The following is a 27,981-nucleotide window of genomic DNA, read 5'->3' as shown; positions in this document are numbered from 1 at the left end:
CTTGGACATCTCCTACATGTATATGTAATTAGTTATATGCATGTACATGTACCAGCTTGGCATCGATGCAGCTGAAAGCTGCCTTGCTGGGTTCCTATGGGAGTGACTTAAACAGAAACATTGTCACACAACGGAAAAGTCAGTCAGCGATCAAACGAGGTGTAATTCTACAGCAAATGTATTTATTATCATTTGGATCAGTGGCACAAAATCTTTAAAAGAAAAAACAGAAATGACAGGAATAACCTAAATAAGTTTCTTATAATAAATATCACATACTGACTTCTGTATTTCCCTTTCAGGGACAAGCCAGTTCTAAAAGGCAATGGGTTAATTGAGCAAGTCTCCACACCTGACAAAGGAAGGGGAAAATGATTCCCAAAGTACTGTTAACTTCATAAGCACATACATGTACATTCAAATCTGTCTATTTATAAGGCCACCTGAGGGAATTAGAAAAAGTGACAGCTGCAGACAGATCCCGGGGGAGGGGGGGGGGCCACTTCCATTGACAAGTGAATACCAGGCGCAACCAAAGAAACACGTAAAAAGGATCTCTTTTTCAAGATTGGGCACGTTATGTAGGTAACGTACAGTATGAAATAATGGTGTCTAAAATACTGCTAAAAGGGTATATATAATTTGCTAGAAAGCTACATGTTTACAGTTAAAGTTGTGAGGATATATGTACAGAAGACTAAACTGCTTAAAGGATGCACTTTTTGCCCTAACACTATGTGTACAATTTGAGCGAAGTGTGGGTGGTGGGGCGGTACTAAACCCAGTGTAAGTAAAGGTATATAAAGCCAACGTCCGCGATCATGTCCGTGACATAAAAATTAAAATTTGGCTGTACTTGTTTAGGGGGTCACTTCAGGGAATATTTGTCAAGGGTACCATTTTGTTTCAAATACATTGTACAGTACTTGTTAAGGGTAGGGTTTCAGAATATGGAAAATACTTGTTCATAGTGCTTTCCGAAACCCCATGTTCACGTCTGGTATCCACTCATCAATGGAAATGCCCCCCCCCCACCTTGGCCTTAGAGACGAGTTCTATAACACATATTCCTTTCAAATAAAGGACAATATTGGTGAAAATCAAAGACAGGTTTCATTCACTTTAGACAGGTGCATGGCCACTAAGACAGTTTGTATAATTCATATTTTGAACACAAATACTTAAATTGTGCACGATATTGCAAGATATCAAAATGTGGCACTTAATTAATACAAAAAAAGTATATCGATATGTATAATAAATAATATGCATCTGGGTTCTGGATATTCAAATCTTTCATAAACATTTAAGATGCCATTTAAAAATGTTATGAAAATTAGCACCGGCTTATGTTTATTTCAGTTTGGCCACCTGAACACTTGATGTAGTTTGATAGTATGATGAATTCCAGAAATGAGTTTTATGAAAAGCACCAAATGATACATTTCTAATCTCATCATTTTCATGAAAAACAAATGATCTTACATGTATTTCCCAGTCTTTCAAAGAGATGAAACGATAACAGTATAAATAGGTTTTAAATCTTGATCATAAAATAAATAGGCTTTAAATCTGATTTGTTTCGATAAATATGCAATGAAAATATTCCAACATAAATTCTACACTATCAAATGACATCATATAAAATCAATGCAGTTATTTCATCACTGTTTATGAGTTGATGTAAAAAATGTAATCTTTCATAAGACTTCATAATGAATATCAAGTACATATAATATCTATATTTCATGAATATGAATCTATAAATGCAATTTGTGCGTAGGGAATCTGCAAAATGAGATATATTTTAAAAGAATATCTGAAAATTCACAACATGGTGAAACCTCCCGTATGGTGAATATTTTCAAAAGCTGGCTTAAACATAGAAAATGGCAAATTGCTTCAACATGATCAAATTTACATCTTAAAGATATACACAAATTAGTATTGCTTCAACTTAACATAACATTATGATAAGATAATACATATGAAGAGATGCAATGATTTCATGTCCGCAATGTATATGTATATATCACGCAGATAAATAATATTTAATTGTAATACATCACCTTAAACTTGCAGTATTAAGTAAACAAGGCACTTTCCGTATCATATCGCCAACTTAATGCTGTCTGATCATCAAACTTATGTGCCACATTGCCAAGTTAATGTCAAATTTATAATAAAATACAAATTCACACACTACTATTAGTTCGTAGAGTACTGGTAGGAAAAAAACAGCCCTTGTGACCCAAAACAGCAATAGGATAAGTCTACTTGTATATACTTTGCCTTTTCAGCATTTAATAGACAACAGATCACTTTGGAAGAGCAACTAGTTTCAATAATCAGCCTTTTTTCAATAATTCGTTTTCTTATTTGTAACAGAAATAAAGTAAACTGTTTCACAAAATTCACAATAGCGCACATCTATCATTACTTACAGCCTCGATGTTAATTCAACGATGTCTGTAATGTTGCCAATTTAATACAAGAGGTGATTTACGAACTCTATGGGATCTTTAATTATTTCAACGATGTCTGTGATGTTGCCATTTTAATACAAGAGGTGATTTACGAACTCTATGGGATCTCTATTTCGACGATGTCTGTGATGTTGCCAATTTAAAAAGAGAGGTGATTCACGAACTCTATGGGATTTCTATTTCGACGATATCTCTGATGTTGCCAATTTAATACAAGAGGTGATTCACGAACTCTAAGGGATTTCTATTTCCACGATGTCTGTGATGTTGCCAATTTGCTTGGAGTCAAAGTCGATGACAAGTTTCTTCTTTCCCTTCTCTTGCGGAGAAAACCTCATCTTGTGTTTGAAGATGCCTTTTGCAGGAACATCACTAAAGAAATAAGAGACAACACAAGCACATAATCAGTAACAAAATTTTGTTAAGATTATTCCCCATAATTTGTTAGATTATATTCCATGCAATCTTTCATTTACCTCTGGTGGTTTGTTTTCTATTCAATATATCATAATCTCGGAATATTTGCTCTGTGTAGTTTAGTGTTTATGTTTTTTATACCCCCACCTCTTAATTGAAACCAGTTATTATTCGATTCTCCATCTTAAATTTATCTATGTATCTCGTACTTATTAACAATGAGTATCAAGCACTTTATAAATATTGTATATTACCATTTTATTGATAAGGAACCAGAAAGAAATAAAATAATGATTCTGGTTATTCTTAAAGCAGGGCGCACTCTATGTGATCCATTGCGATCCAATTTTCAAAGAAATTGTAAAAGCATTTGAAATGAACATTCCAACCATTAAAAATATTGACGCGATGAAACTTCTGAAGAGTGGTATAAATACAAAAATCATAATTCCAGTTTATTTCAGGCCTAACAATAAATTCAATTCCAAATCATTATGATGTCATCATCGGCTGTGACCTTACCCCAACCTCAAGGCTTGCAGCAAAGCAGAATTCTGATTTTAGAATTCCTAGCATTATACTTAACATCAAATTAAATAATTGCACTTTTATATTATTCATCAGATTCCGGTTTGCCAGCGTACACAATGTATGCACTTTCTCCACTCCATGGGGAGTATTTCTGAGAGACTTCTCAAACTAAATTGCTAATGCTATAGCATAATATGCATCAGCTTTTGCATCTCCTACTGATTGCCTTTTTGACACCTGGGTAGAGAGTATGAAAATTTATCTCTGAAAACCGCTAGGTTTTCCTTTTATCTGGGACGCGCTCAGGGGCGGAAATCTCTCCCAAAAGGGGGGACAAGGGGCTGGAAAAATTGACAAGCAAAAAAAAAATAAGGTTATCATCCCACATGTAAGGTAATTAGGTAATTTCGATCAAAATAAATTTGACAAGCAAAAAAACAAAAAAAAGGGTTATCACCCCAAATGTAAGGTCATCTCTTCAAAATAAATTTGACAAGCAAAAAAACAAAAAAAAGGGTTATCACCCCAAATGTAAGGTCATCTCTTCCAAAATATCTTTTCATCAGAAAAGATAGTAGGGGGGACATTTGATATTGTGTCCCCCCCATATTTTGAGTAGGAGGGACGCATCCCCCCTTGTCCCCCCTGGGAATTCCGCCCATGGATTCGCTGTATAGTGAAGGTCATTAATTCAAACAGCAATTGCAATCTCACAAAAGGTTAGCAAGGAAAGCCAGTATACTGATAATGGCAAAGTAAATTGAAGCCTTGGCAGGGATTTGAACCCTCAACCTTCTGATCAGAAGGCCAGAGAAAGAACCACTGAACCAAAGGCTTCCACAATAGAAATACACTTACTTGACGAATGCTGTCGTTGAGCGCACAAGTTTGGCGCCCTCATAGTTGATGGTACACCTGGTGAGTTCGAATGGCAGAGGGTTAACAAACTCTGTCTCGACTTCGACGTCGTAACCTACGATCTTGTACTCGGTCTTCAGATCGGGGGTGGTGAGGTAGACAGAATCTTGGCTCACAACCTGTTGGGCGGTTTCCTAATAAACAAACGTGAGAAAAAAACGATCTAGGTTTGAAATAAATCTATGGAGGGGGCATGCTGGTATCGTATATTAAGCAAATATTCACCGTTGGATGTGGTGATGGGCAAATTATCACTTTCAAGGCAAGATGGATGTAGCAGCAGTGAGTACATCCAGCTTGCCGAAGAAGGAATCGTTTGCCTCGTCACCTGAAATCAAAAGGTTATTATGCGCTTTATATTCCACAATGGAAACTACTATAAACAAAGAAACCGATATCAATATGTCTCTCTGCATTTAAGAAGAATTATGTTAAAAAATAATCAAGGGTTCTTTTTAAAAACTAATCCATCGAGCGATAATGCTTTTTATAATACTAGCAAGTATGTTAACTGGGCGCAGGCATCTGATGCCTTACCTTGACTTTCCCGAAGACAGAGAACTTCATGCAAGCCAGATCAACCAGAAACTCGGCGTACTGCCCCACTGTGATAACATCAAGGACATGGGTAGACTTGCCAGACGCAACGGTAAGTTCTTTCTTTGTGTTCTTGATCTTGCCTTTCAGCACACCTTTACAAAAACACAGAATTAATCATAAAAATGATTAAAAAAAAATAATAATTAAAATAATCCATATTTTATTGTACAAAATACACACACACACACACATGGTCCAAATGGGTCCAAATCTCACCACGTCCTTTGGCAAGGCATTTATCTACATTTGCCACTCTTCACCAAGGTCCCGGGGGGGGGGGGGGCAGCCAAATATATTGTTGTACACACGCGTGACCAAGAAATTTCCAAACACCCCCTAAACGAGTTTTTCTCTGTGTGCAAAATAACCCTCTAAACAATTTTTTCGCGGGCTTTATTTACACATTTTGGCCCCTAAACAAGATGTCACCAAAATATGACCTCGGGGGAAAAACCTTGGGAAAAAAAACATACCCTAAACATGTTGGCTAGTCTTTTAAAAAAAAAAAGGTTTAGAGGAAAAAACATACCCTTAATACGTTTCACCCGCGATTGACCAGTCTTTCAAATTAAAAATCACCCTTTTTCTTAAAAATCTGTGTTTTTGATACCCTTAACGAGTCCACGTGCGGACCGCGTCCCAAACTGAAAAAACACCCCTTTAAACACATTTTTTTGGTCACGCGTGTGTACAGCAATATATTTGACTACCCCCCCCCCCCCCCCCCCGGGACCAAGGTGTAGTAAATGGATACCCGGTAGGAAGGAATTCCTCGAATGCTTTAGCATCCAATCAGGATAGCCGTGCTAAAGCCGGGGTAATAGTATGCAGTGCTTAGAAACATTTGTTAAAGCGCTATATAAATGGTCCATATCATTAGTGTTATCTGTACTTTGAGGGCATCTTCCCCCATCCCCACCCTCGATCCCTGCCCCCCCCAAAAAAAACACATCACGGAACAGGAGCGTAGCCAGGGTTTTCAATTAGGGGGCTCAAATTCTTCTCTTCCTCCCCTATTTTTTCATGCTTTTGGAAATTTTTAAGGGTAGCTAGGGTTCCATTGAACCCCCTGCCACCATAGGCTGGCGCAAGATTAACAACTCAGAAAGATTAGGCATAATTACTGCATAGAATCTGCCAGAAAACTGGTTTTGGGCCATAAAACAACCTTTGCAAGACCCTTCATATTCTTGCATGATCGGGCATGTGCACCTTCACAAAAAATTTTAACGTTATATGGAAGATTCAGCAACACAAGGGGATGAAGACATTAAGTTGCTATGAGCTGAGCATTTCCTCAACATTTGTTTTCTGACAGGTTGTCGATCTCAGAACTTTCCTTGATTTTGATTGGTTGAGAAGCACTGTTACCATGGTAACTGTCAGATAAATGAAAATTAATACACTGTATTTGTAGAATCCTCCATGTAATATGTATGTACCTGTATAGAAGCTCATATAGGCAATCATGCTCACAGCAACAGTTCGAGAACCCGAGCTCTTATTGTCGATCGCCACCTTGACTTCAATATCGCTTCCAACGGGCCTCTCCTCCTCTAGCATGATCTCGATTTCAACGTCGTCGGGCTTTTTGTCGGGTCGGTAAGTGTTTGGCCTTGTGCCATATGAAACGGCTCGCTCCACAGCATTGCGTTCCTCTTCACTCCCTAGTATAGAAAAAAAAACGGAATAATAACAGTCGCAAGAAACGTGCAGTTCATTGCTAGTCACATTTGGATTTAAAAAATCAAGCATTTAGCTATCACACATGTCATTACATAGCTTTATATATTTCTCTTTTTATTGGTGGACTAAAAACATGGGTTGTGGGTCTACATTATTTCCATTTGCAATGTCAGAGCACATTGCATGATGCACCAAAATCTGACTAATTTCCCTTAAAGAAGAATGAAACCTTTAGAACAAGATAGCTTGTGTGAAAAAAGAAAAATCTAAGAAACAGATCAACAAAAGTTTGATAAAAATCGGACAAATAATGAGAAAGTTATGAGCATTTGAATATTGCGATCACTAATGCTATGGAGATCCTCACATTGGCAATGCGACAAATATGTGTGATGTCACTTGTGAACAATTCTCCCCATTACTTTAGTATATATATTTCACTTAAACTGCCTCTTTTATCACATCTATCAGTAGATCATGTCTTCTTTCTATAGGAGGGCATGTAATACAGATTTTCAAAGAATAGATCATGGATAAAGAGTTTGTATCACCATAAGAAAAAGCAAAAGAGACATTTGGGGGGTATTTTATAGTCCATCAAAGGGAAAGTTGTTGACATGTGACATCACACATCCTTGTCGCATTGCCAATGGGAGGATCTCCATAGCATTGGTGATTGCAATATTCAAATGCTCATAACTTTCTCATTATTTGTCCGATTTTTCTCAAACTTGTTGAGCAATATCATGCCATGTTGCAGTCTAATACTGCAGCCGCGGAACCGGGGGGGGGGGGGGGGGGGGGGGGCTTTAACCCTCCAATTTTCTTCCAAAACTGTGTACAAAAAAAAAAAATGACCATCTGATTGTGTTCTTTTTTCTTCATGTTCCACTTCTTAGGCCCGATATTGCACTCATCTTCCACTCGTGCATTATTACCTCAATACCCATGGAATATTTCTGGTATTCGATTCCGAGCCACGAAATATAATCTAGGTACCTTCTTCAAATTTGTACTCGAGAGTAATATCCTCCCTGCACCGCCATCGACCCACGTAGCCGCCTGGTAACAATGGGAGTTTCTTTGTACTGATGAACTTCCCGACGACGTTCTTCTTCTCAGATAATATAGTCATTTCTGGTGGAAGTCCAAATCCTCTTTTGGTTGCCAACCAGGTAATGCGATCGCCATTGACCTCTGCAAAAGCAAACCTACATGTAGCAAAAAGAATACATATACAGTACCATAGAAATGTCTTACTGTTTTTATTTTCAATTTGGTACTTCTTGCTTTATTCATCTTTTCTATTTCAAAGGATACATGTACATATCAATACATTCACAACAAGTACTGGATCATTATGAATATATAAATGACAATACAAACTGTTGTAAAATTTAAATTTATTTGAAAGTCATATGAAGGTAATTATGATTTAAAATGCCCCCTCCTTCCATTGACGACTTTCTTTCATTCTTTTTAATCAAGATGATAATGGTTATAATGATAAAAGCCTTAATCAAGGATTATTTGTTAACAGGGTCTGGATGGATTTGCTCCTGATTGTGAATACCAACGAGGAGAAACAAGGATGATATTTTTTCTTTATCGTGGACATGTTTCATACCTCAGCAATGTGCAGGGCTCTCACAGCGTAGGGCTAGCAGGGCCTATAATCACTGATTTATTACAATCACCATCATCCTCACCATCATCATCATCGTCACCATCATTATCACCACCATCATCATTACCATAATCATCACCACCCATCATCATAATCGTCATTGTCACCATCATCATTATCATCACCATCATCATCACCATCATCATCATCATTACCATCATCATCACCATCATCATCATCATCACCATCATCATCATCATTACCATCATCATCACCATCATCATCATCATCACCATCATCATCATCATCACCACCATCATCATCATCATTACCATCATCATCATCATCACCATCATCATCATCATCATCATCATCATTACCATCATCATCATCATCATCATCATCATCATCATCATCATCATCATCATTACCATCATCATCATCATCATTACCATCATCATCATCATCATCATCATCATTACCATCATCAACATCATCATCATCATCATCATCATCATTACCATCATCATCATCATCATCATTACCATCATCATCATCATCATCATCATCATCATCATTACCATCATCATCATCATCACCATCATCATCATCATCACCATCATCATCATCATCATTACCATCATCATCATCATCACCATCATCATTACCATCATCAACATCATCATCACTATCATCATCAGCAGCACTATCATAACCGCCATAATCACCACAACCACCACCACCATCATCTCCCCTCATCACCATCATCCTCACCACCACCGTCAAAACTACCACCATAACCCCCATCATCATCTTCCTCATTATCATCATCATGACCACCACCATCATCATCATTGTCGTCATGTTGCATGGTCACATAATCGCCTCTGTTAAAGCAGATTCTTTTTCTAATGACAATTTGCAAAACATGTATCATATCTTAAGTCGAATTTCACCCAAGATGAAACGATTGGTTGTCCCGCGTCATGACTTCAGCAGATTTACCAGTACTATCATATCTTCATTAAATTTACAAATGTCTAAATAAATAATAAGAAAGAAAACTCACTTGGTGTCATATTTCAGGTAGGTTAAGCCTTGCTTGATGGCAGCTTTTGGCGAAGGCCCCATCTGAAAAAGACCTGCATGGAAAAATACAGGTGTATGGTTAACCTAAGACCGTCATTGCATGATTCAATTTTACAGAGGTTGAATCGAAACTTAGGTCCTAATTTTCCTATGTTTAATATCAATTTGATAACTTTGTGTCTAACTTGAACTTTATTAGTCTGATGAAATAAAAAATTGAAATAATATTGGTCATTCAATTTGGTTAGGCCATTTTCATGACGTCCCAGAACAAAAAAAATTGTGTCTCATTTTAATAGACTAGGCAAATATTTAACATTATTAATAATCATTTCAGTTGGCATCCCCCTCAGGTTTATAAGAAACGGGATGTACTGTAAATTGAAAACTCAAAATGTTTTACCAATGATATACATGTATAAATGTGGTGTCCATGACATTGGTGAAATAATCAATTTGAACTGCAACAAATCCATAAAGAGATTTTAAATTAAATCATGGATTGCTATCACTTTGCTAGTTTCTTGAGGAGACTTACCTTTGCTAGTTTATTGAGTTGTCTTACCTTCGCTAGTTTCTTGAGGAGTTTTACCTTCACAAGTTTCTTGAGGTGTCATCCCTTTGCTAGTTTCTTGTGGAATCTTACCATCGCTAGCTTCTTTAGGATTCTTACCTTCACTAGTTTCTTGAGGAGTCTTACCATCACTAGTTTCTTGAGGAGGCTCTCCTTCGCTATTTTCTTGAGGAGTTGTACCTTCGGTAGTTTCTTGAGGTGTCTTACCTGTGCTAGGTTCTTGAGGAGTCTCTCCTTCGCGAGCTTCTTAAGGATTCTCAATTTTGCTAGTTTCTTGAGGAGTCTTATCTTCCCTAGTTTCTTGAGGAGTCGTGTCTTCGCTAGTTTCTTGTCTTACCTTCGCTAGTTTCTTGAGGAGTCTTACCTCTTACCTTTGCTAGTTTCTTGAGGAGTCTTTAATACTTTGCTAGTTTCTTGAAGAGTCTTTCTTTGCTAGTTTCTTGAGGAGTCTTACCTTTGCTGGTTTCTTGAGGAATCTAATCTTCGCTAGGTTCTTTAGGATTCTTACCTTCACTAGTTTCTTGAGGAGTCTTACCATCGCTAGTTTCTTGAGGAGTCTTTCCTTCACTAGTTTCATGAGGTGTCTTACCTTCGCTAGGTTCTTTAGGATTCTTACCTTCACTAGTTTCTTGAGGAGTCTTACCATCGCTAGTTTCTTGAGGAGTCTTTCCTTCACTAGTTTCATGAGGTGTCTTACCTTCGCTAGGTTCTTTAGGAGTCTTTCCTTCACGAGCTTCTTAAGGATTCTTACCTCTTACCTTCGCTAGTTTCTTAAGGAGTCTTTAATACTTTGCTAGTTTCTTGAGGAGTCTTCCTTCGCTAGTTTCTTGAGGAGTCTTACCTTGGCTAGATTCTTGAGGAGTCTTACCTTCGCTAGTTTCTTGAGGTGTAGCATCGATGACCTGCCACCCACCCATCATGGAGGGAAGATCAGGCCGGCTGAAATAAGCCTCGTTCCAAACGTGAAAGTTCCACACAGAATCTTGACTGAGATAATCAATCTGCATACAAAAGAAGAAATCATGTAATTGTTTTATAAGTAGGCCTATTTGTCATACCACTGGAATTCACATGGGGAGCTTGGAGAGGCCCAACAATTTTCATCATAAAAAAAAAGAAAAAAGAATGAAAAGGGAAAATATGATATTATTTTCTAAAAATTATGCCAAAATTAATGACAAAATATCACCGATAACACAATATACCGTCGAGTCTGAAAATTAATTACATACATTACGTTCATTATGAGCTGCAAATCAGTATAGGCCTACAAGTAGGGGAAGGGGAAATAAGAGTAAGGATTTCATCGGTGCTTGTCGATGAAAAGCTGGCATTTGTGTCCCAACTTACAAAGTTCTGAATTGGTCTACTCTAAAGCAATAGGCCTACAAAGCAGCACTTATGTTCAATATATAGTAAATTATCAAATTTGATAATTGATAATATTTTGGCCCAATCATGTTACCGCTATATGTCAACATAATCATAAAACCATTATCAAAAACTCAATATTTTATCAATATCTGCAATTTCATATACAGTGATGCTAAAAAGTTAGTGAACCCAACCAGGAAAATTAACATATTTAATGTGTTCACGTTCTGCCATATTTCAGATATTAAATTATGAAGTCAGGTGATAAAATATTACATTCAATAAAGTTTGTTTCTCTGAGCTCACCAAGCATTGCAGTCTTGTTATCTACATGCAGCACTCGGCATAAAGGAGTGCATTTTGCGGTGGGGTTCGCTAACTATTGAGCACAACTGTAATATCGAAATATCGTCCAGCACTAATGAGACGGTATATACCTCTTCTTCCGTTTCTGCGTCCAGCACTGTATCTACAGTCATGCTTGCATCGGTGTCGTGAGCCGAGGAAAAGTTGGTCACACTTCGGCAGGGAATACCAAGGCAACGCATGACGGTGCACAGCACACCGCTGAACACCCAACACTGGCCGTACTTGACGGCCTTGCCTGACTTGGCGTACGTCTCAAAGATTTTGGTACTGCCCGTCCAAGTTGTTGGTTTTTCACCTGGGCAGTAACAAAGGATAAACATCATACTAAATAGGTTCATTATTGCGGACTGAAATAATCGCTAGAGGGTATTCATTTGTCTCGCAATCTACTATGGTCAACAAGGAAATTCGTGATCACTCTCGCATAAAGTGTCACTACATGTAGCTTTCTAGGAAATTCGTGATCACTCTCGCAAAAAGTGTTCACTAGCTTACAAGTTCACGAGCTTTCGAGTGCCGCTGCAACTCTTTATCAAGTGACGAAAATTATCTGATAACGTAGTCTATTTATACCAATCCCCAGGACCGTATGCACGAACGCAGGAACAATAGTAGATTGCGAGACAAATGAATACCCTCTAGCGATAAACATCATGTTTAAGACATTTGCTTTTGTTCTTCAGAATATTGTACAGAAATTGCATTAAAAGTGTACAGAATTGTATAAAATTGTATAAAATTGTATGAAAATCTCTGTCAACTCTTTCAAAAACTTTTCCAAAACCATGTTATTTGCCTCTTGATTCTTTATGAGCATTGTCATGCTGGGGACATCTTTAACCCATCGCCTACTGGAACCAGATGGTCCCAGTACAAAGCCTATGGGAATGGCAGAATTCAGTGGCCAACACGTTAACCCATAGCCTACTGGAACCTGGTAAACCCTTGTACAAAGCCTATGGGAATTATACAATTCAATAATCAGTGGGTTTAAGAGCCTACCTCCTTCATAATCTCCGCTCCAGTTCCCGACGAGCAATCCTTGCTTATCCCTCCCAGAAGATGAATTCACAAAATGGGTGAACATTCTGGAAACGATGACTGGGTCATGACGAGATTTCTCTCGGACCCATCTAATGGATAAGAAAAGGCAGTAATTGTGGAATTACATATCCAGTTATATGGCCAGTTTCATAAAGACTTAAGAATAATTTAATTACTATATCTTTTTTAAAACTACCATTAAAAAAATTTGATTGTGACTGGCTGCCCTGCTACAATGGTATAACAGCAAAGCTACCACCCATAAATCAACAATACATGTAAGTTAATTGCCTTAAATGAATTTTTGAAAAATTTGTTGGGTCTGAAAAAACACATGACAAGCTTTGAAGTGATGGGGTCTTCCCACAAAGCCAAGGGTACACAAGGCCATGGGTCCATAAGGCCTAGGGTCCACAAGAACCATTTTCCTTGAATCGTATAAAAAAATAATCGGCTTTGCAGACCCTTGGTCTCATGGACCCTCCGCCTCGTGGACCCTCCGCCCCGAAGTGATATATAACTTTATGAAAGTGATCAACAATAACCCACTCAAATACTGGTTTGAATGTAGAAATTCAGTGAGAGCTTAAAAAATAAAGACAAAAGAAGGTTTGAAGATTGCGGTGCACTAAAGCATGGGATGTGCAATCTCTGTAAAACTTCTGAGCAGTACATCCGGGGGGAAATGGAATTGAAAGAAAATATGTATCTTGTCTTTGATTTAACTTTACAACTTCAAAATTTGACAGCTAGCATAAAGAATTACTCGTTGAGATGAGCTAATAATTTAATATTTACTCTTTAAAAACGATATCATTATTTGAGCTATTTGAGAACCTTGGCGACTTATTGTTGATTTTGATGTAGCCTGATCACCAACAATCTAAACGGGCCCTGACGGTGTCAACTTTTAGTCAGATTCATTTCTATGATTCAGTATGGAGAAAGTGCAACTTAAATCAAAATTTCATCAAAGCAATAAAAGACATATAGACACTTGAGCCCAGGGGACCGTTTCATGAAAGTTGTCAACACTGAAAGTTGTCTTTCTCCGACAGTTTCCATAGTAACAGTTAGAGGCCAGTGCCTCTCAGTCAATCAAAACCAAGAATTTCACTGAAATTGTCAGCACTGACAATTTAGTCAGTGCTGACAACTTTCATGAAACACCCATCAGGTCCCCATCTTACAAAGAGTTACGATTGATCCAATCAATCGCAACTATGGACGGCCAGCAATGTTAATTTTTTCAAAATATTTTCTAACTATGATGTATATTCATGCATTCAGTGTGTTCTTGAATATTCACTGTGCTTCTCTTTGCATACAAAGGACATTGTGCAAATTTTCTGTAGAAACAATTATGACATTGATGGATTTCCATAGAGTTACGACTGATTGGATCAATCGTTACTCTTTGTAAGACGGGGCCCAGGTCTCATGAAGCAACAAGTTGTGCTGGCCCTGTCTGCAGACATTTTTGCTGATCAAAGTTTCAATCATGGTCTATGTATGCAGACTTGGTATTGATTTGCATCTAATGCAGGAACTACTGCAAACAGACCCACGAACAGAAAATCCAGTACGCAACAACGGCAAAAAGCATAATAAAGTTAGTCCAATTTTCCAAACCTGCATGAACCCAAATCCCCAATAAATAATATACAGTGAATAGTGCTTGTATGAAAATGGAAATATCCTGGTTATGGATATATATCCAAAAATCTGTATTAGAATGTGGCGTGCATGCCCTCGACTCCTATGCTTAGGGTGCTCTTTCAGGAGCAATTCTCATGGATGCAGCTGCCCGCTCTTCGATGGAAGACCCCCCCCCCCCCTTACCATATCCAGGAACACATACACATTTTCACCAAAATTTTCAATAAAAAATTGTGAGTTGCATAAAGATGGCATCTTACCAGTGGCGTACCTAGGATTTTTCAAAGGGGGGGGGCAAATTCGTCCGCCAAAAAATGTGGCAAGCCCCCCAAAAAAGGTATTAACCCTCAAGTAAAGGACATTTCGCAACAGAAAAAAAATTGACAAGCAAAAAAAAAAAACGTCTTCAAGTTCAAAGGAGTGGGCCACTTGTGGATCGTCAGGGATCAGTTTGACTCGTCAGGGGGGGCAGGGATACGTCCCTTGCATGTGTTGTGACTCGTCAGGTAGGTACGCTAATGCATCTTACGTTTCTAGTAGATCAAACACCACTTTGGTGGTTACGTCTCCGAATTGGCCAAAGACCCACGGTCGAGCAAACTGGTTTCCAGGCTGATCCTGTCCAAAGAAGATAAAGCCGTAGTCGTTGAGAACGTACTCCCATTTTTCAGTGTCTCCGTCCATGTGGACGCCATCCTCACGGCACCACGCATTAAAGAGCACGTAGATCGGGTCAGTCTGTTTGAAATATCTGGGTTCTAACAGGAATACAAAATTAAGAAATATTATATAGAGGTTAAACATCATCTTGATCATTGTTGTTGTCATCAGAGGCAACAGCACTGCAGCAGTGTTGTCATCTTCGGCACCATCATTATTATATCATCATCATCATCATCATAGGCATCGTCATCATCATCACAGGCATCATCGTCATCATCATCATCACCATCATAGGCACCATTATCATCACCATAGGCATCACCATCATCATCATCGTTGTTGCACAGGCATCACCATCATCATCACATACCTCATCATCATCATCATCATCCTAATCATCAAAGGCATCGATCATCATCATCATCATCATCATCACAGGCATCATCATCATCATCATCATTATCGTCATCACAGGCATCATCATCGTCACAGGCATCATCATCATATCATCAGCAGCATCATCATTACCATCATCATCATCGTCATTAGGCATCACCATCAGCAGCATCATCATCAACATTACCACGATCACCATCAGCGTAATCATTATCATTAGCATCATAAGTTTTATCACAATGCACCATTATCATCATCAATTTCATCATTATCACCATTGTCATCATTATCATCACTCTCATCACTATAACCACCCCAACCATCATCATCATCATCATCTATTTTTCAGTATCATTCATCATTCTGACTAAGAAACCTAATCCCGAAGCTGTACCCCTGCCCTCCAATGTTCTTATTGCTGTGATAAGAAGTGTGAACCCTTTTGGGATAGCAATCAGAGCGCTTTGCTCCTACGAGTTTTCTTTTTCGCCATCTCTCTTTAAACTTATAAAGCTTTTGTGGACTAGTGGAGTGGACTGCATCTGCAAGAATCGTCCTGAAAAGGACACCCTAATGGAGCAGTCAAGGGCAGGCCAAGAGGACATCCTCAACATAGATTTTGTTTAGATGTCACAAATTTGCATGCCATAAACAGGAATTTCATAATTTGGGGGATAACTGATCTGATGCCAGGGTTGACTCCAAATTTCCCCCGAGAGTGAAAGTGGATTAAATTCGCTTTTCATATATTAGATCTTCATGGTTTAAGGGGATTTTTTTCTTTTAATTTTGTGGCATTAAAAAAAATAAATTTTAACCTCTACCCCTAAGAAAAACACCACCACCCCTTTATTTCTGATTTCCAATGATATCCTCTCTTCAATGAAAGACCCCCCCCCCTCCTCGGGATAAAACAACATACCTGCATCCACTTTATCCTTTATGATGACAGAGGCAAGGTACCGGCCTACGATGGCATCCGGTGGACTGCTGACCAAGAGGGAGTACTTGGCGCCATCCACGCCTCTAACATAGACTCCCCAATTGCCTCGGGTCTCTGACTCTGACCGACTGAAGGGCAAGCGAATCACCGTTCCACGATTTTCAGAATAAACTTCGGAACCTGACAATTGTGGAAATAAAGGAGAATATTACATATTGCGGTGGTAGTGGGGAGTCAAAATCCCGCCTTACAAAGAGTTACGATTGATCCGATCAATCTCATAACTATTTTCGGCAGGAAATTTGTACAATATCCACTATAAACAAAGGAAAGATCACTGAATTTTCAAGAAAATGATAGATATATGAATACCTGTACTCATCGTATCTAGAAAACATATTTAACAAACATAGATTTTAGAACTGAAATTGATATATGGTTAAATGGTTAAATAAAAACAAATTGATGAAGTCACATTTCGGTCCTCTATACTAACCAACAACAGCCAACTGAAGCGTCAATAGCTCCTCTCTTGGGGCCTTATTGAAAGTGACGGTAAGCTCAAAGGGCTGCCCTCGCCTGACAAATAGGTTCCTGATCTCATAGTCTGCGGTGTTGTGATGTTTACGGTTTGTCGCCAACTGTGTTTTGAAAAAAAGGGCAAAAAATATTTCATTACTATTATTATTAATTGATTTTTGCTGTTAATATGGTTTCGGCGAAATATAAGTCTATATATGAATGAATTTTGGAGAAAAAGATCGGAATATGATAATCAACACCACCTTAGTGCAATTTTCATAACAAAATAAGAATCTATGTAGTAAAATCAGAACACTGGTTTCCAAGGGGATAAAACATTTCATATTGCCCTTATTAACACACTGTGTTGGCTTTATTTTGACCATATTAGCACACTTTGTTTCTTCATTAAAACAATGCGTTTAATATGTGTCGCCTACATAATTAACACACTCTATTGACTATGTGTTGCCTATATTATCAGTGTGTTTACTATGTGTTGACCATACTATCACACTGTGTTTACTATGTGTGGAACATATAAACACACTGTGCTGACTAGGTGTTGACCATAATAGCACACTGTGTTTACTATATGTTACCCGCATTAACACACTGTGTTGAGTATGTGTTGACCATGTTAACACACTCTAATGACTATGTATTGATAAAATCGACACACTGTGATAACAATGTTGACTATATTATCACATTGTGTTTACTATGTGTTGACCATATTGACACACTGTGTTTACTATGTGTTGACCATATTGACACACTGGCCCGTATTCTGATAGCAGGTTTAACTTAAACTCAGGTTTAAAGTTGTGGTTTAAGTATGGATAGCCAATTGTTACATAAATCACTAACGGTAGAGATATCATATTTCAGCTCATTTGGCTCTCAAATAATTCATAAATGTCTAGGAAGTATAAATGGATTACTGTCTTCACCATCGATGAATCAGGAAAGAGCACAGTAAACATAAGAAACGTTCAACTTTATAAAAAAAATTGATACTTTTGGCTTCCCATACTTAAACCACAACTTTAAACCTAAGTTTAAGTTAAACCTGACTTCAGAATACGGGCCACTGTGTTTACTATATATGTGTTGACTATATAAACAGACTGGCCCGTATTCTGAACTCTGGTTTAAATTAAACCCTGGTTTAAAGTTGTGGTTTAAGTATGGAGAACCAATTGGGGTGCAAACAGTAGACATTTAGTGTATTAACTCATATGACCCCCAAATTGTTCATAATTGTCTAGGAATGATAACTGAAGTATTTTTCTTCATTATGAAAGCAACATGAAACAAAATGGTAAACATAATAAATATAAAGTATATACAGAATTTTTTTTATTTTTGGCTCCCCATAATTTTAGCAGAGTTAGACCGTGGTCGTAAGTCAAACCTGACTTGAGAATACAGGTCACTGTCTTTACTATGTGTTGACCATATTAAACACTGTGTTTAATATGTGTTGCCTATATTAACACACTGTGTTTACTATATGTTGCCTATATCAACACACTGTGTTTGTTATGTGTTGACAATATCAACCCAATGTGTATACTTTGTGTTGACCATGTTAACACTCTGCATGTGTTGTCTATATGAACACACTGTGTTTACTAATTGTTGACCAAATTAACAGTGTTGAGTATGTGCTGACTATGTTAACACACTCTAATGACTATGTATTGACAAAATCGACACACTGTAATAACTAGGTGTTGACTATATTAACACACTGTGTTGACTCTGCTGACTATATTAACACACTGTGTTGACTCTGCTGACTATATTATCACAATGTGTCTCCTGTGTGTTGACCATATAGTAACACACTGTGTTGTGATGACAAAATCAACACACTGTAATGACTATATGTGTTTATTATATTAGCACACTGTGTTGACAATATGTTTTTTCTGGCAGGGATCCATTGTCTGATTTCTTTTGAACATCACTATTCTGTCAAATATTTTCTACTTCCATATTCCTATAGAGGTACCATCTTTAAACAATATGAACAGGGAGAGTTCAGGAGACTTGAATGTTACATACACTTGTCTACATCAAAAAAATTCCTGCTTAGCTTAATCTTCAATTTTGATATAAAATGTTCAATATAGATCTATATAGAACTATAAAACGTTTTAACCAAGTCAACTGCACCTTTTGAAGCCAAAAGAAATTATAATTATGGGCTAAGCAAAAAATGATTATATGTACACACAGGTAATCCTCTCCTCTAAGATGACCCTAGCTACACTAGCCATTTATCTAATATTGAACCATGATTGATTCCCTACCAATTACAGGTACGATAATTTACCTCAAAGTCAAAACTCTTCACGCCGAGTTCATCAGGTTTGGAGGGGGCTTCCGCTCGATCCCATCCTTCACCAAGATACGCCCTCTCTGCTTCGGCCACGTTGACAGAGCGCCCTGCGGCCGGTGGTGGAGAGAGTCTTATAGAAGCTTCACTCATTTCCATAGTGCACTGTGTAGTAGGGAGAAAGAAAGTTTGATATAGGCCTTTTTACATAGATTCCATATCACCTCAACTATTAGATCAAAAACCTCAGCCTCTGTACAATTGGTTGTTCCGCTGATCCTATGTTGGCTACACTCACCGGTACACCAGTCCGGGGTTGATAGTAAAATGTCGAGAAATGGTTCAGTAATCCCCAGAAAAACCTGTTATCCCTGTCTACTCAACGATCACAATCATCAAACTGTCATCTTACACATACACCACATCAGCCAAATCCGTTTTTACACACAACCTGCATTATTATCACCTATGAAATGTGCATTTTTTTTTCTTTTTTGTATGTCTCCCCATTGAAATGTGTACCGTAACGCATGATCAACCACACCACTAGCTCAATATTGAATACATACCACTTGTCTTCATTTGTGTCCCTCGTGCCCTGTGCACTCAAACATTACTATAATTTAATTCAGTATCAATCACATCATACCCAATACATCATACACAACTACAATTGACCTAGCCTAAAGCACTCTCCAACCCATCGTAGCTTGACTATAAGCTTATAGACCAATATATTAACAAGCAGAGCATGATATATTTCATAGTCAATTACCTTACCTATATACATGTAGACCAAAATTCAATGTCTATTGCTGTTCTGTTAGTTTCACTCTCGATATTGATAGACCTTCTGAGGCGCCCATGGGCGATCTCGAGTTTGTTGTCATTAAATAGGCCTAACTGTTAGAGAGAAGTACATGTAATTACACAGAACCAGCTCTCCTCCCCCACACACCCACACACTTTCGAAACCCCACTCGCGGCCCCTGGATAAACCTGACCTGAAATTTCTTTTTATTGTCCTATTCCCTATACTGCCCTTATAAATTCTTTCTCAATATGTTTTTCCTTCTTTTTTAAATAGTTTGTCCTCGCTCTCCTTCCCCTTTTCCTTTTCCGGGCGTGAAGAACCGGCAAGAGCCCATCCCCCACCCATCCACATACACACTTTTGAAACCGCTTGGCAGCTCCTGGATAAACCTAAACTGAAATGTCTTTTTATTGTTTTCCAATCAATCCCCTCTAATGCCCACGTTATAAATTCTTTATCAATATGTTTTTCCTTCTTTTTTAAATAGTTTGTCCTAGCTCTCCTTCCCCTTTTCCCTTCTTCTTGTTATTTTTGGGCTCCCCTTTAATTTTGCCACGCACAGGGAGAAGGCTTGTTAATTTTGCCACGCACAGGGAGAAGGCTTGCTGCTTTGCCCCCCCCCCCCCATCTGCAAAGTGCAGCTGAATTTGAACGCATCAGTCTCCTTCATTGTATGGAAGTCAAAGGGTAGATGTATGACTCGGGGGGGTTGGTCAGATCAGTCGTGCAGGTATTTTGATTAACATACCCTTGCTGCCTTAAAGAGGAAGTCCACCCTCAAATAATTATTATAGAAGAGAAGAGAATAGGAAGAGGAATGGGAATGGGAATAGGAATAGAAAATAATAGAATAGAAATTATTTATTACATAACTTGCGGCCCAAAGACTGAATTACAGATTTTCAAACAATAGAAATAAATATACATCGAAATTAGATGAGAAAACAACTTAATTAATGTACAGTAACTTAATGTACAGTAACTTCAAAATACATTAGAGAAAAAAATACATGTCTGAACTCTGAAGTAAATAACATACATGTATAACTGAATCAAAACAGTGAAAACCCATTAAAATTATGCAGGTAGTGGCGTAATGAGCCCTCACAAAAAAAAAATAATAATAATAAAAATTTAAAAAAATCAATAAATGACTAAGTAAATAAATATAAGAATTAATTAATGAATAAATGAATGACTAAACAACTAAATAAATATTAATTGATTAATAAAACAACCAGAGATTTCATACATTACCCCCAAAACTTTGAAATTGACCACTTTTTAACTGCATGTGTTCAATGTGAAAGATAAAAAACACCTGAATATTAAGCAGCAATTTATAGTCCCAAACAAAAACCAATCATATTTCCCATATGTGCGGAGTGTTGTGGGCCAGTGGATTAGCCAAGGATTTGAAACAGGGCATGGGTTTGAATCCTAGCCGTTGCATAATTTCCTTCAGCAAAAAAATTGATTCACAATGATCTGCTGCAACATAACCCCGGTGAGGTACAGTGAGCAATGGAATCGGTAGACTACCTTTGCTGGAGTAATAATAATAATATAGGATATTTACATTGCGCACATATCCACCTTGTTAGGTGTTCAAGGCGCTCCTATATTACCCGGCTAAGCTAGGCGTTCATAGCGCACACAGCTTCTTAAGGAATTACTTCCTACCGGTACCCATATACCTCACCTGGGTTGAGTGCAGCACATTGTGGATCAGTTTCTTGCTGAAGGAAATTACGCCATGGCTAGGATCCGAACCCACGACCCTCTGTTTCAAAGTCCGGAGACTAATCCAGTGGTTAGAGCATTGGACTCATAATCGCAAGGTTGTGAGTTCGAATCCCAACTCTGCCATTGTCTCCACTTTGATAAAAAGGCCCAAGAGTGATATCTGTCGTCTATTACGTCAGCCACTATGACTGATTAATCTAGACGTAAAATGTTTCCAAGGTAATTGGTTATATACCAGCTTGGCGTTTACCAGCAAAATGCTGTCCTGCCGAGTTCCTACGGGAGTTACCACAAACAGAAACATAAATAGAAACTGACTGACTGCATGCAGCTATTATAATCAGTAGTTAAGGCATAGTACGTAATGTAGGAGCGTCCTGATCACTTAACACGTAGGATATCTCTAGCCTATACAAATACAAATATTATTATTATTTTCATTTTTTATTATTATCATTATTATCATCATCAGCAGCAGCATTATCATAATCATATTATTATTATTATGCAAAAAAAAGCTACATCTTGAGTGGTTGATGTGTGAGTGCGTACGTTTGTAATGACCTATTTCTGGGATATTTTTTTACATTTTACCCAGAACCTATTTCTGTTCAGGCGAGACAAAAAGGGTATGTCATTTTGTGAAAAAGGGCATTTTCCATTTGGAAAAAAAGGGATGGGGGGCAATTGCCCCCTTGGTCCCGCCGCCCCTGATTTTACCCATAAACCAGCTCATCCCTGATCCAGATAACCATGCCAATTGCTCATCATCTTTTAAAAACCAGTATAGTTAACTACTCAGTTGTAAAAAGATCACATTTGGCCAATACACTCAGGTTGTGTGTGTGAGTGTATAGAGTATTAGCATTATGCTTGGTACACGTGTATGTACTGTGCATGTTTACCAATACCCCTCCAAAAGCAAATTGCAGAAAATTAATGTTTACATAATTCATATTTGTTGTGATCAACTGCAGCTGTTACAAATTGAAACAGCTGTACATGTACATGATTACAGCATTGGCAAGCCCATATCTTACTGCCAATCCTGGGCCCCGTCTTACAAAGAGTTATGATTGATCCAATCAATCGTAACTCTATGGAAATCCATCAGTGTCATATATATTTTATTCAGGAAATTTGCAAAATGTCCCATTTGTAAACAAAGGAGAACACACCAAATTGTCAAGTAATCTATGAATTTATGGATATACATTCATATGTAGAGAAATGTTTGAGCAAACATGCATTTTATATGTAGACTTTGCTTGATTTCCATAGTTGCGATTGATCGGATCACGCACAACTCTTTGTAAGACGGGCCCCTGGAGTTCTGGGGGGTTCCATGACATTTGCTCCGGCGACAATTGCTCCTCTCCAAAATCCATACACTAATCGAAATATAACCAACTTCAACCCTTGGTTTAACATAACACATTACCCGAAACCTAACATAAAACCTTATTGCAAGTTTGCAAACCTAACCCTACTTCTTAGACGAAATTAAGCCCAGAGCAATTGTCGCAGGAGCAAATGTTGTGTCACCTCTGAGGTAGGTATATAAATATCCAGGGTTGTCACTGACTGCATGCAGCTATAATAATCAGTAGTCAGGGCTTGAATTAAGTAAACCATACACAACATCAATCATACTTGGCGTAATGAGCCAAACATTTTGAGGGGGGCAGATATGGCGTATCGGGCAAAATTTATAAAAAGTTGTGAGCGACCAAAAATTTTGAAATTCTTATTACAAAAATCAAATTTTATGATAGATTATGACGTAATATTATGAAAAGTTATCACATTTTACTCTTTTCTTTTTCAATTTCTTTCCCTTTCTCTTTTTTTTTTCTTGGTTGTGAAAAAATTGGGAAGACAAGCATCCCAAGCCCCCCCCCCCCTCTCTGTATGCCACTGCAACATGAAATATGCACTATAATACCACAAGGACTGTGTGTGAATTTTTAGGCTTATACATGTAAGCCTATATGTTCACTCAGGCCTTTGTAAGATATTCCTGCTGGAAAGAACACAGTGTCTCAAAGTGAGTTCACAGGGTGTTCACAGTGTGGGCTGTGACAATGTGAATCACACTGTTGAAATGTTGCAGTGTGAAGATAATTCCACACTTTGACATAGACAGTATGATTGTTCACAGTGTTTTCATATAGTGGAAAATATGAGAATATGAACCACACTGTTCAAATGGACCAGTGTGAAGATAATTCCACACTATGACATACATGTAGACAGTATGATTGTTCACAGTGTTTTCATATAGTGGAAATGTGAGAATATGAACCACACTGTTCAAATGGACCAGTGTGAAGATAATTCCACACTATGACATAGACAGTATGATTGTTCACAATGTTTTCATATAGTGGAAAATATGGGAATATGAACCACACTGTTCAAATGGACCAGTGTGAAGATAATTCCACACTGTGAACAAATCAACAGTATGACTGTTCACAGTGTGTTCATATAGTGGAAAATGTGAGAACATGAACCACACCGTTTAAATGTTCAAAAATGGGCCAGTGTGAAGATAATTTCGCACTGTGAAGACCTCGGCAATATGTGTTTATTCACTGTGTTCACATATCAAACTGTGTGACATCGTAATTCACTGTGATAAAATGTTGAAAAGAAGTTGGGTGTACATAGCATTTTGTGATTCACACCAGTTGGTCAAATTTACAAATGTGAAGATAATTCCACACTCTGAACACATCGACAGTATGATTGTTCGCAGTGTGTTCATATAGTGGAAAATGTGAGAATATGAACCACACTGTTCAAATGTTAAAAAATGGACCAGTGTGAAGATAATTTCACACTGTGGAAACCTCAACAATATGTGTGTGTTCACAGTGTGTTCACATAGTGGAACACATGACCATGTGGTTCACATTGATAAAATGATCAGAATGTAGCAGTGTGAAAGTGATTCTAGCATGTGTTCCACACTGTGAACACACTGTGTGATGGTGTGTTCTTTCCTGTACATAATTTTTATTCAATCCTTTTGTTCAAGTATTAGTATAGGGCCTATATCTTATCACATTATTCAAAAATAATATTATTCAATTTTCCCCAAATGCCATTTCCCACATAAATAATTAATACAAGATTATTTATCATGAAAGAAGAGAGTTTTTACCGGAATATGTTGTGATTATATGAAAGCAATAAAGAGTAGCAGAATACACCTTGAACATATAAACCATGTATTGTTATTTTGATTATACTTTGGAAATTTTGTTGAACGGAAATAAATCAATCTAAATCTAAATCTAACCATATAATCAGACAAGCACAATACAGGGATCATACATGTTTACTCTGTTTTCTCAATTTGTTTGGACAACAAGGTCATTTGGAAATCAATGAATAGGAAAGGTAGCAAGATTTTCCATGATGAACTACAGATAATACATGATATTGATATATAATCCGGCATGTAATTTAAGTGCAGTTTCAAGGCCACTCGTGTAGTACTTGACTTCCCACAAAACAGGATATAAATAGAACAGGCCAATGAACATTACTTCTAACATACAATTCAGTGAATTGAGTGTGTGTGTGTGTGTGTGTGTGTGTGAGTGCATGGGATGATGGGAGTGTGTGTTATTTTCATGTTACTGGTACAAGACCTTGTAAATCTATCAAATCCGGGTATATCCAATACAAAAAAAATCTGAAGATGTTTTTAAAAAAACTCCTCCAAAAATATATCAATATAATCCAATATATAGGCCCTACCCAGTAGCGTACCGTGACTCGGAGGAGACAAAGCATTGGGGGGGCAAAGCATTGTTCACAGACAATGCACTGCCCCCCCAATGCTTTGTCTCCTGCGGTTCACGGTACGCTACTGGCCCTACCTGCCAATAACTAGTACCTACTACATTGTCTCAGATAGTATTATACCGGGGTATTATACCTCATATATGTATTTTTATTATTATTATTATTATCATATTTTTATTTACACAATTAAGATTATCTGAAAATAAATTAATTTCATGCATAACCATTTATAGGTATGATACGGATGACATATCACAATACTATTCCCATATTCAATTTTCAATTCAATTCAATTTATTTTTTCATTCTTCAACATAATACAAATAAGTACAAGATAAATTAATTCAATTTAAATTAAAGCATGAACAAAATTCAACATTGAATAATTGATATACATATTCAATAAGTGATTCAAATATAAATTAACATGCATGTCAAATTTAAATCAATATAATCAATATAATTAAATATAATTAAATAAATATAATTATATATCATGAGGAGAATGGAGGGGTCCACTGAAAAACAAAGCTTGATGTGGACCCCTCAAAAAGTTAGGAAAGAAAGAATATTGAAATATACGTAAAGGAATACATGAAGATAACAAAAAGGGCAAAAAAAAAATCTTATATACAGGATTGTGAAATTCAGAGACAAAAGACAACAACACGACACAACACAACACAGGTACATGAGGGTGGACAATAGTACGATGACAACTGCCTAGAATATAGAAAGAAAAATAGAGATAGGGAGAGGGATGTCCAAATCCAATTTGAAATTGCCCTATATAGGATTCAGTACGAACTGTTTTTTTATAATAGGCCTACCCCATTGACACGCAATCCAAGCACAAAACACATACACACACACACACACAATGAAAACACACTGAGAAACTACTGGTGTTGATTTAACACCAGCCCGACACCAGACATACCAGAGAAGTATTGAAACAACACCAGACCAGTTTAGAATCAAACCATTGCTGTTTAAATAGTAGTAATTGGTGTTGTATAAACGCCTATCTGGTGTCAGACCAAGCCCCCAAACACCAAACTGGTGTTGTTTAACACTTCTCTGGTGTGGACATTATAATCTACGTGTATATAGATACATACCAGGCTGGTGTTAAATCAACACCGGTGTTTTTGCAGTGCAGCTGTGCGCCATCTATTCGGAAGGAAATCATCTCTCCCTATCCAAATTTGATGAAAATCATACTCACATTAATAACAAGGGGGATTCTCCACAACAAGAGGAGAGCTCCCTACGAATCCGTTACAAGGCTTGCAGATTTCAAGAGAATACCTCGAGGTACAGCCGGAATTCACTCCTCGAAGACTCTGGGGACGATCTGCAATGCAAGGCCGGCCAGGACACGAGATGAATGGGGCGCGCGAGTGGCAGACGATTCCACCAGTACGGCAGATCGAGGCAGCCTATGGGGTCATCGAATTAGTCCACGTTTGCCAACAGCCGTAACATGGAGCTGCATGATTGCACTATTGGAGCCACCCTTGCATTTAATATCAATTACTATCTCTGCAGAGGCTAACTGTCAATTACTTTCATTCCAGCACGGCCACGTCCTCATCAGACGAAAGTTGTAGGCATTTGTTTATCTGAGTCAATCTGATCCATAAATATTTATTTTAAAACGGTAAATTAATTAATGAATATGTAATGGGTAATAATTTCGTTGGCAAAATTCTACCTCAAGTTTATACCCCCAATTTGGTACTTGCAAAAGTTCTTTTTGTTTAATATCAAACCAGATTTTGACCCTCTGAGCTGATCTATTCATATAAGTTGACTATCAAACAATTTAAGTTTCTTTTTCATCCTGCGTGTTGATCGGCACATAGTATGAAGTAATAAAACAAGAGAATAAAGAGGAAAAAGCGGTGGAGGAGCCGAGAGGAGGAGACGGAAAACAGGCGCGTTTCCATGATTTTGCACTCCGAGGGGCCCGACCTAATTTTGGCGCCTCAGCTCTGCGAACTTTTCGAAAAATGACGCCCCCGCCAGGAAAACATAGATGCCTAAAATGCATGTTGAATTATCATAGTTCACAATCACGTGAAAAAAGCAATCGAAGATCACTTTTTTTAAATGTATTCATGAAAAATATATATCCATGAATATTGTGTAATACCACATGTTGAAAAGAATAAATGCGACCAGAAAGCATAGGCTCCTAGAATTTCAAGCACTTTGGGGTTTTAATTTAGTTTAATTTCTCGTCAGAGTAGGCCTTACTAAATTTATGTGAGCGGCCCGGGAGCTGTAACTTCTTTACCAGGAGGGGCGGATCCAGTTTTCGGCAATGGGGGGGGGGGGTATTTTCAGATATA

At 37.7% G+C, this 27,981-nt stretch overlaps 1 protein-coding gene across 3 annotated transcripts; it reads right to left on the bottom strand.

Moving 5' to 3' along the window:
• Positions 1–162: 162 nt before the first annotated feature.
• LOC129282374 (protein-glutamine gamma-glutamyltransferase K-like) lies at positions 163–27,016 on the bottom strand. 3 transcript variants are annotated; one of them, XM_064114912.1, is made up of 14 exons: positions 26,853–27,016; positions 19,243–19,410; positions 16,873–17,017; positions 16,356–16,556; positions 14,904–15,132; positions 12,674–12,804; positions 11,740–11,966; positions 10,797–10,929; positions 9,335–9,407; positions 7,638–7,849; positions 6,395–6,619; positions 4,890–5,044; positions 4,293–4,486; positions 163–2,858 (listed from the first exon to the last, which is right to left on the bottom strand). In XM_064114912.1, the coding sequence occupies exons 2-14, from the start codon at positions 19,402–19,404 to the stop codon at positions 2,720–2,722; spliced, it is 2,226 nt and encodes a 741-aa protein (XP_063970982.1). In that variant the 5' UTR covers positions 19,405–19,410; positions 26,853–27,016; the 3' UTR covers positions 163–2,719. The 3 variants fall into 3 exon arrangements, with proteins under 3 accessions (XP_063970982.1, XP_063970985.1, XP_063970983.1); XM_064114915.1 differs by having other exon boundaries at positions 26,746–26,988; XM_064114913.1 differs by lacking the exon at positions 26,853–27,016 and adding an exon at positions 19,544–19,681.
• Between the last annotated feature and the right edge of the window lie 965 nt (positions 27,017–27,981).

The sequence above is a fragment of the Lytechinus pictus genome, unplaced genomic scaffold, assembly GCF_037042905.1.
Source record: "Lytechinus pictus isolate F3 Inbred unplaced genomic scaffold, Lp3.0 scaffold_20, whole genome shotgun sequence".
In the NCBI taxonomy this organism is placed as follows: domain Eukaryota; kingdom Metazoa; phylum Echinodermata; class Echinoidea; order Temnopleuroida; family Toxopneustidae; genus Lytechinus; species Lytechinus pictus.
The sequence above is the reverse complement of the archived record's forward strand: the minus strand, read 5'-3'. Positions and strand labels throughout refer to the sequence as shown.

Bases quoted from the DNA above. Each gene is read 5' to 3' on its own strand.
- LOC129282374 (XM_064114912.1), bottom strand. From the start codon at position 19,404: ATGGAAATGAGTGAAGCTTCTATAAGACTCTCTCCACCACCGGCCGCA. The intron at 17,018-19,242 runs GTAAATTATCGT...TTCAAAACACAG, and splicing joins TGAAGAGTTTTGACTTTGAG to TTGGCGACAAACCGTAAACA. The intron at 12,805-14,903 runs GTAAGATGCATT...CTTATCCATTAG, and splicing joins GTGTTTGATCTACTAGAAAC to ATGGGTCCGAGAGAAATCTC.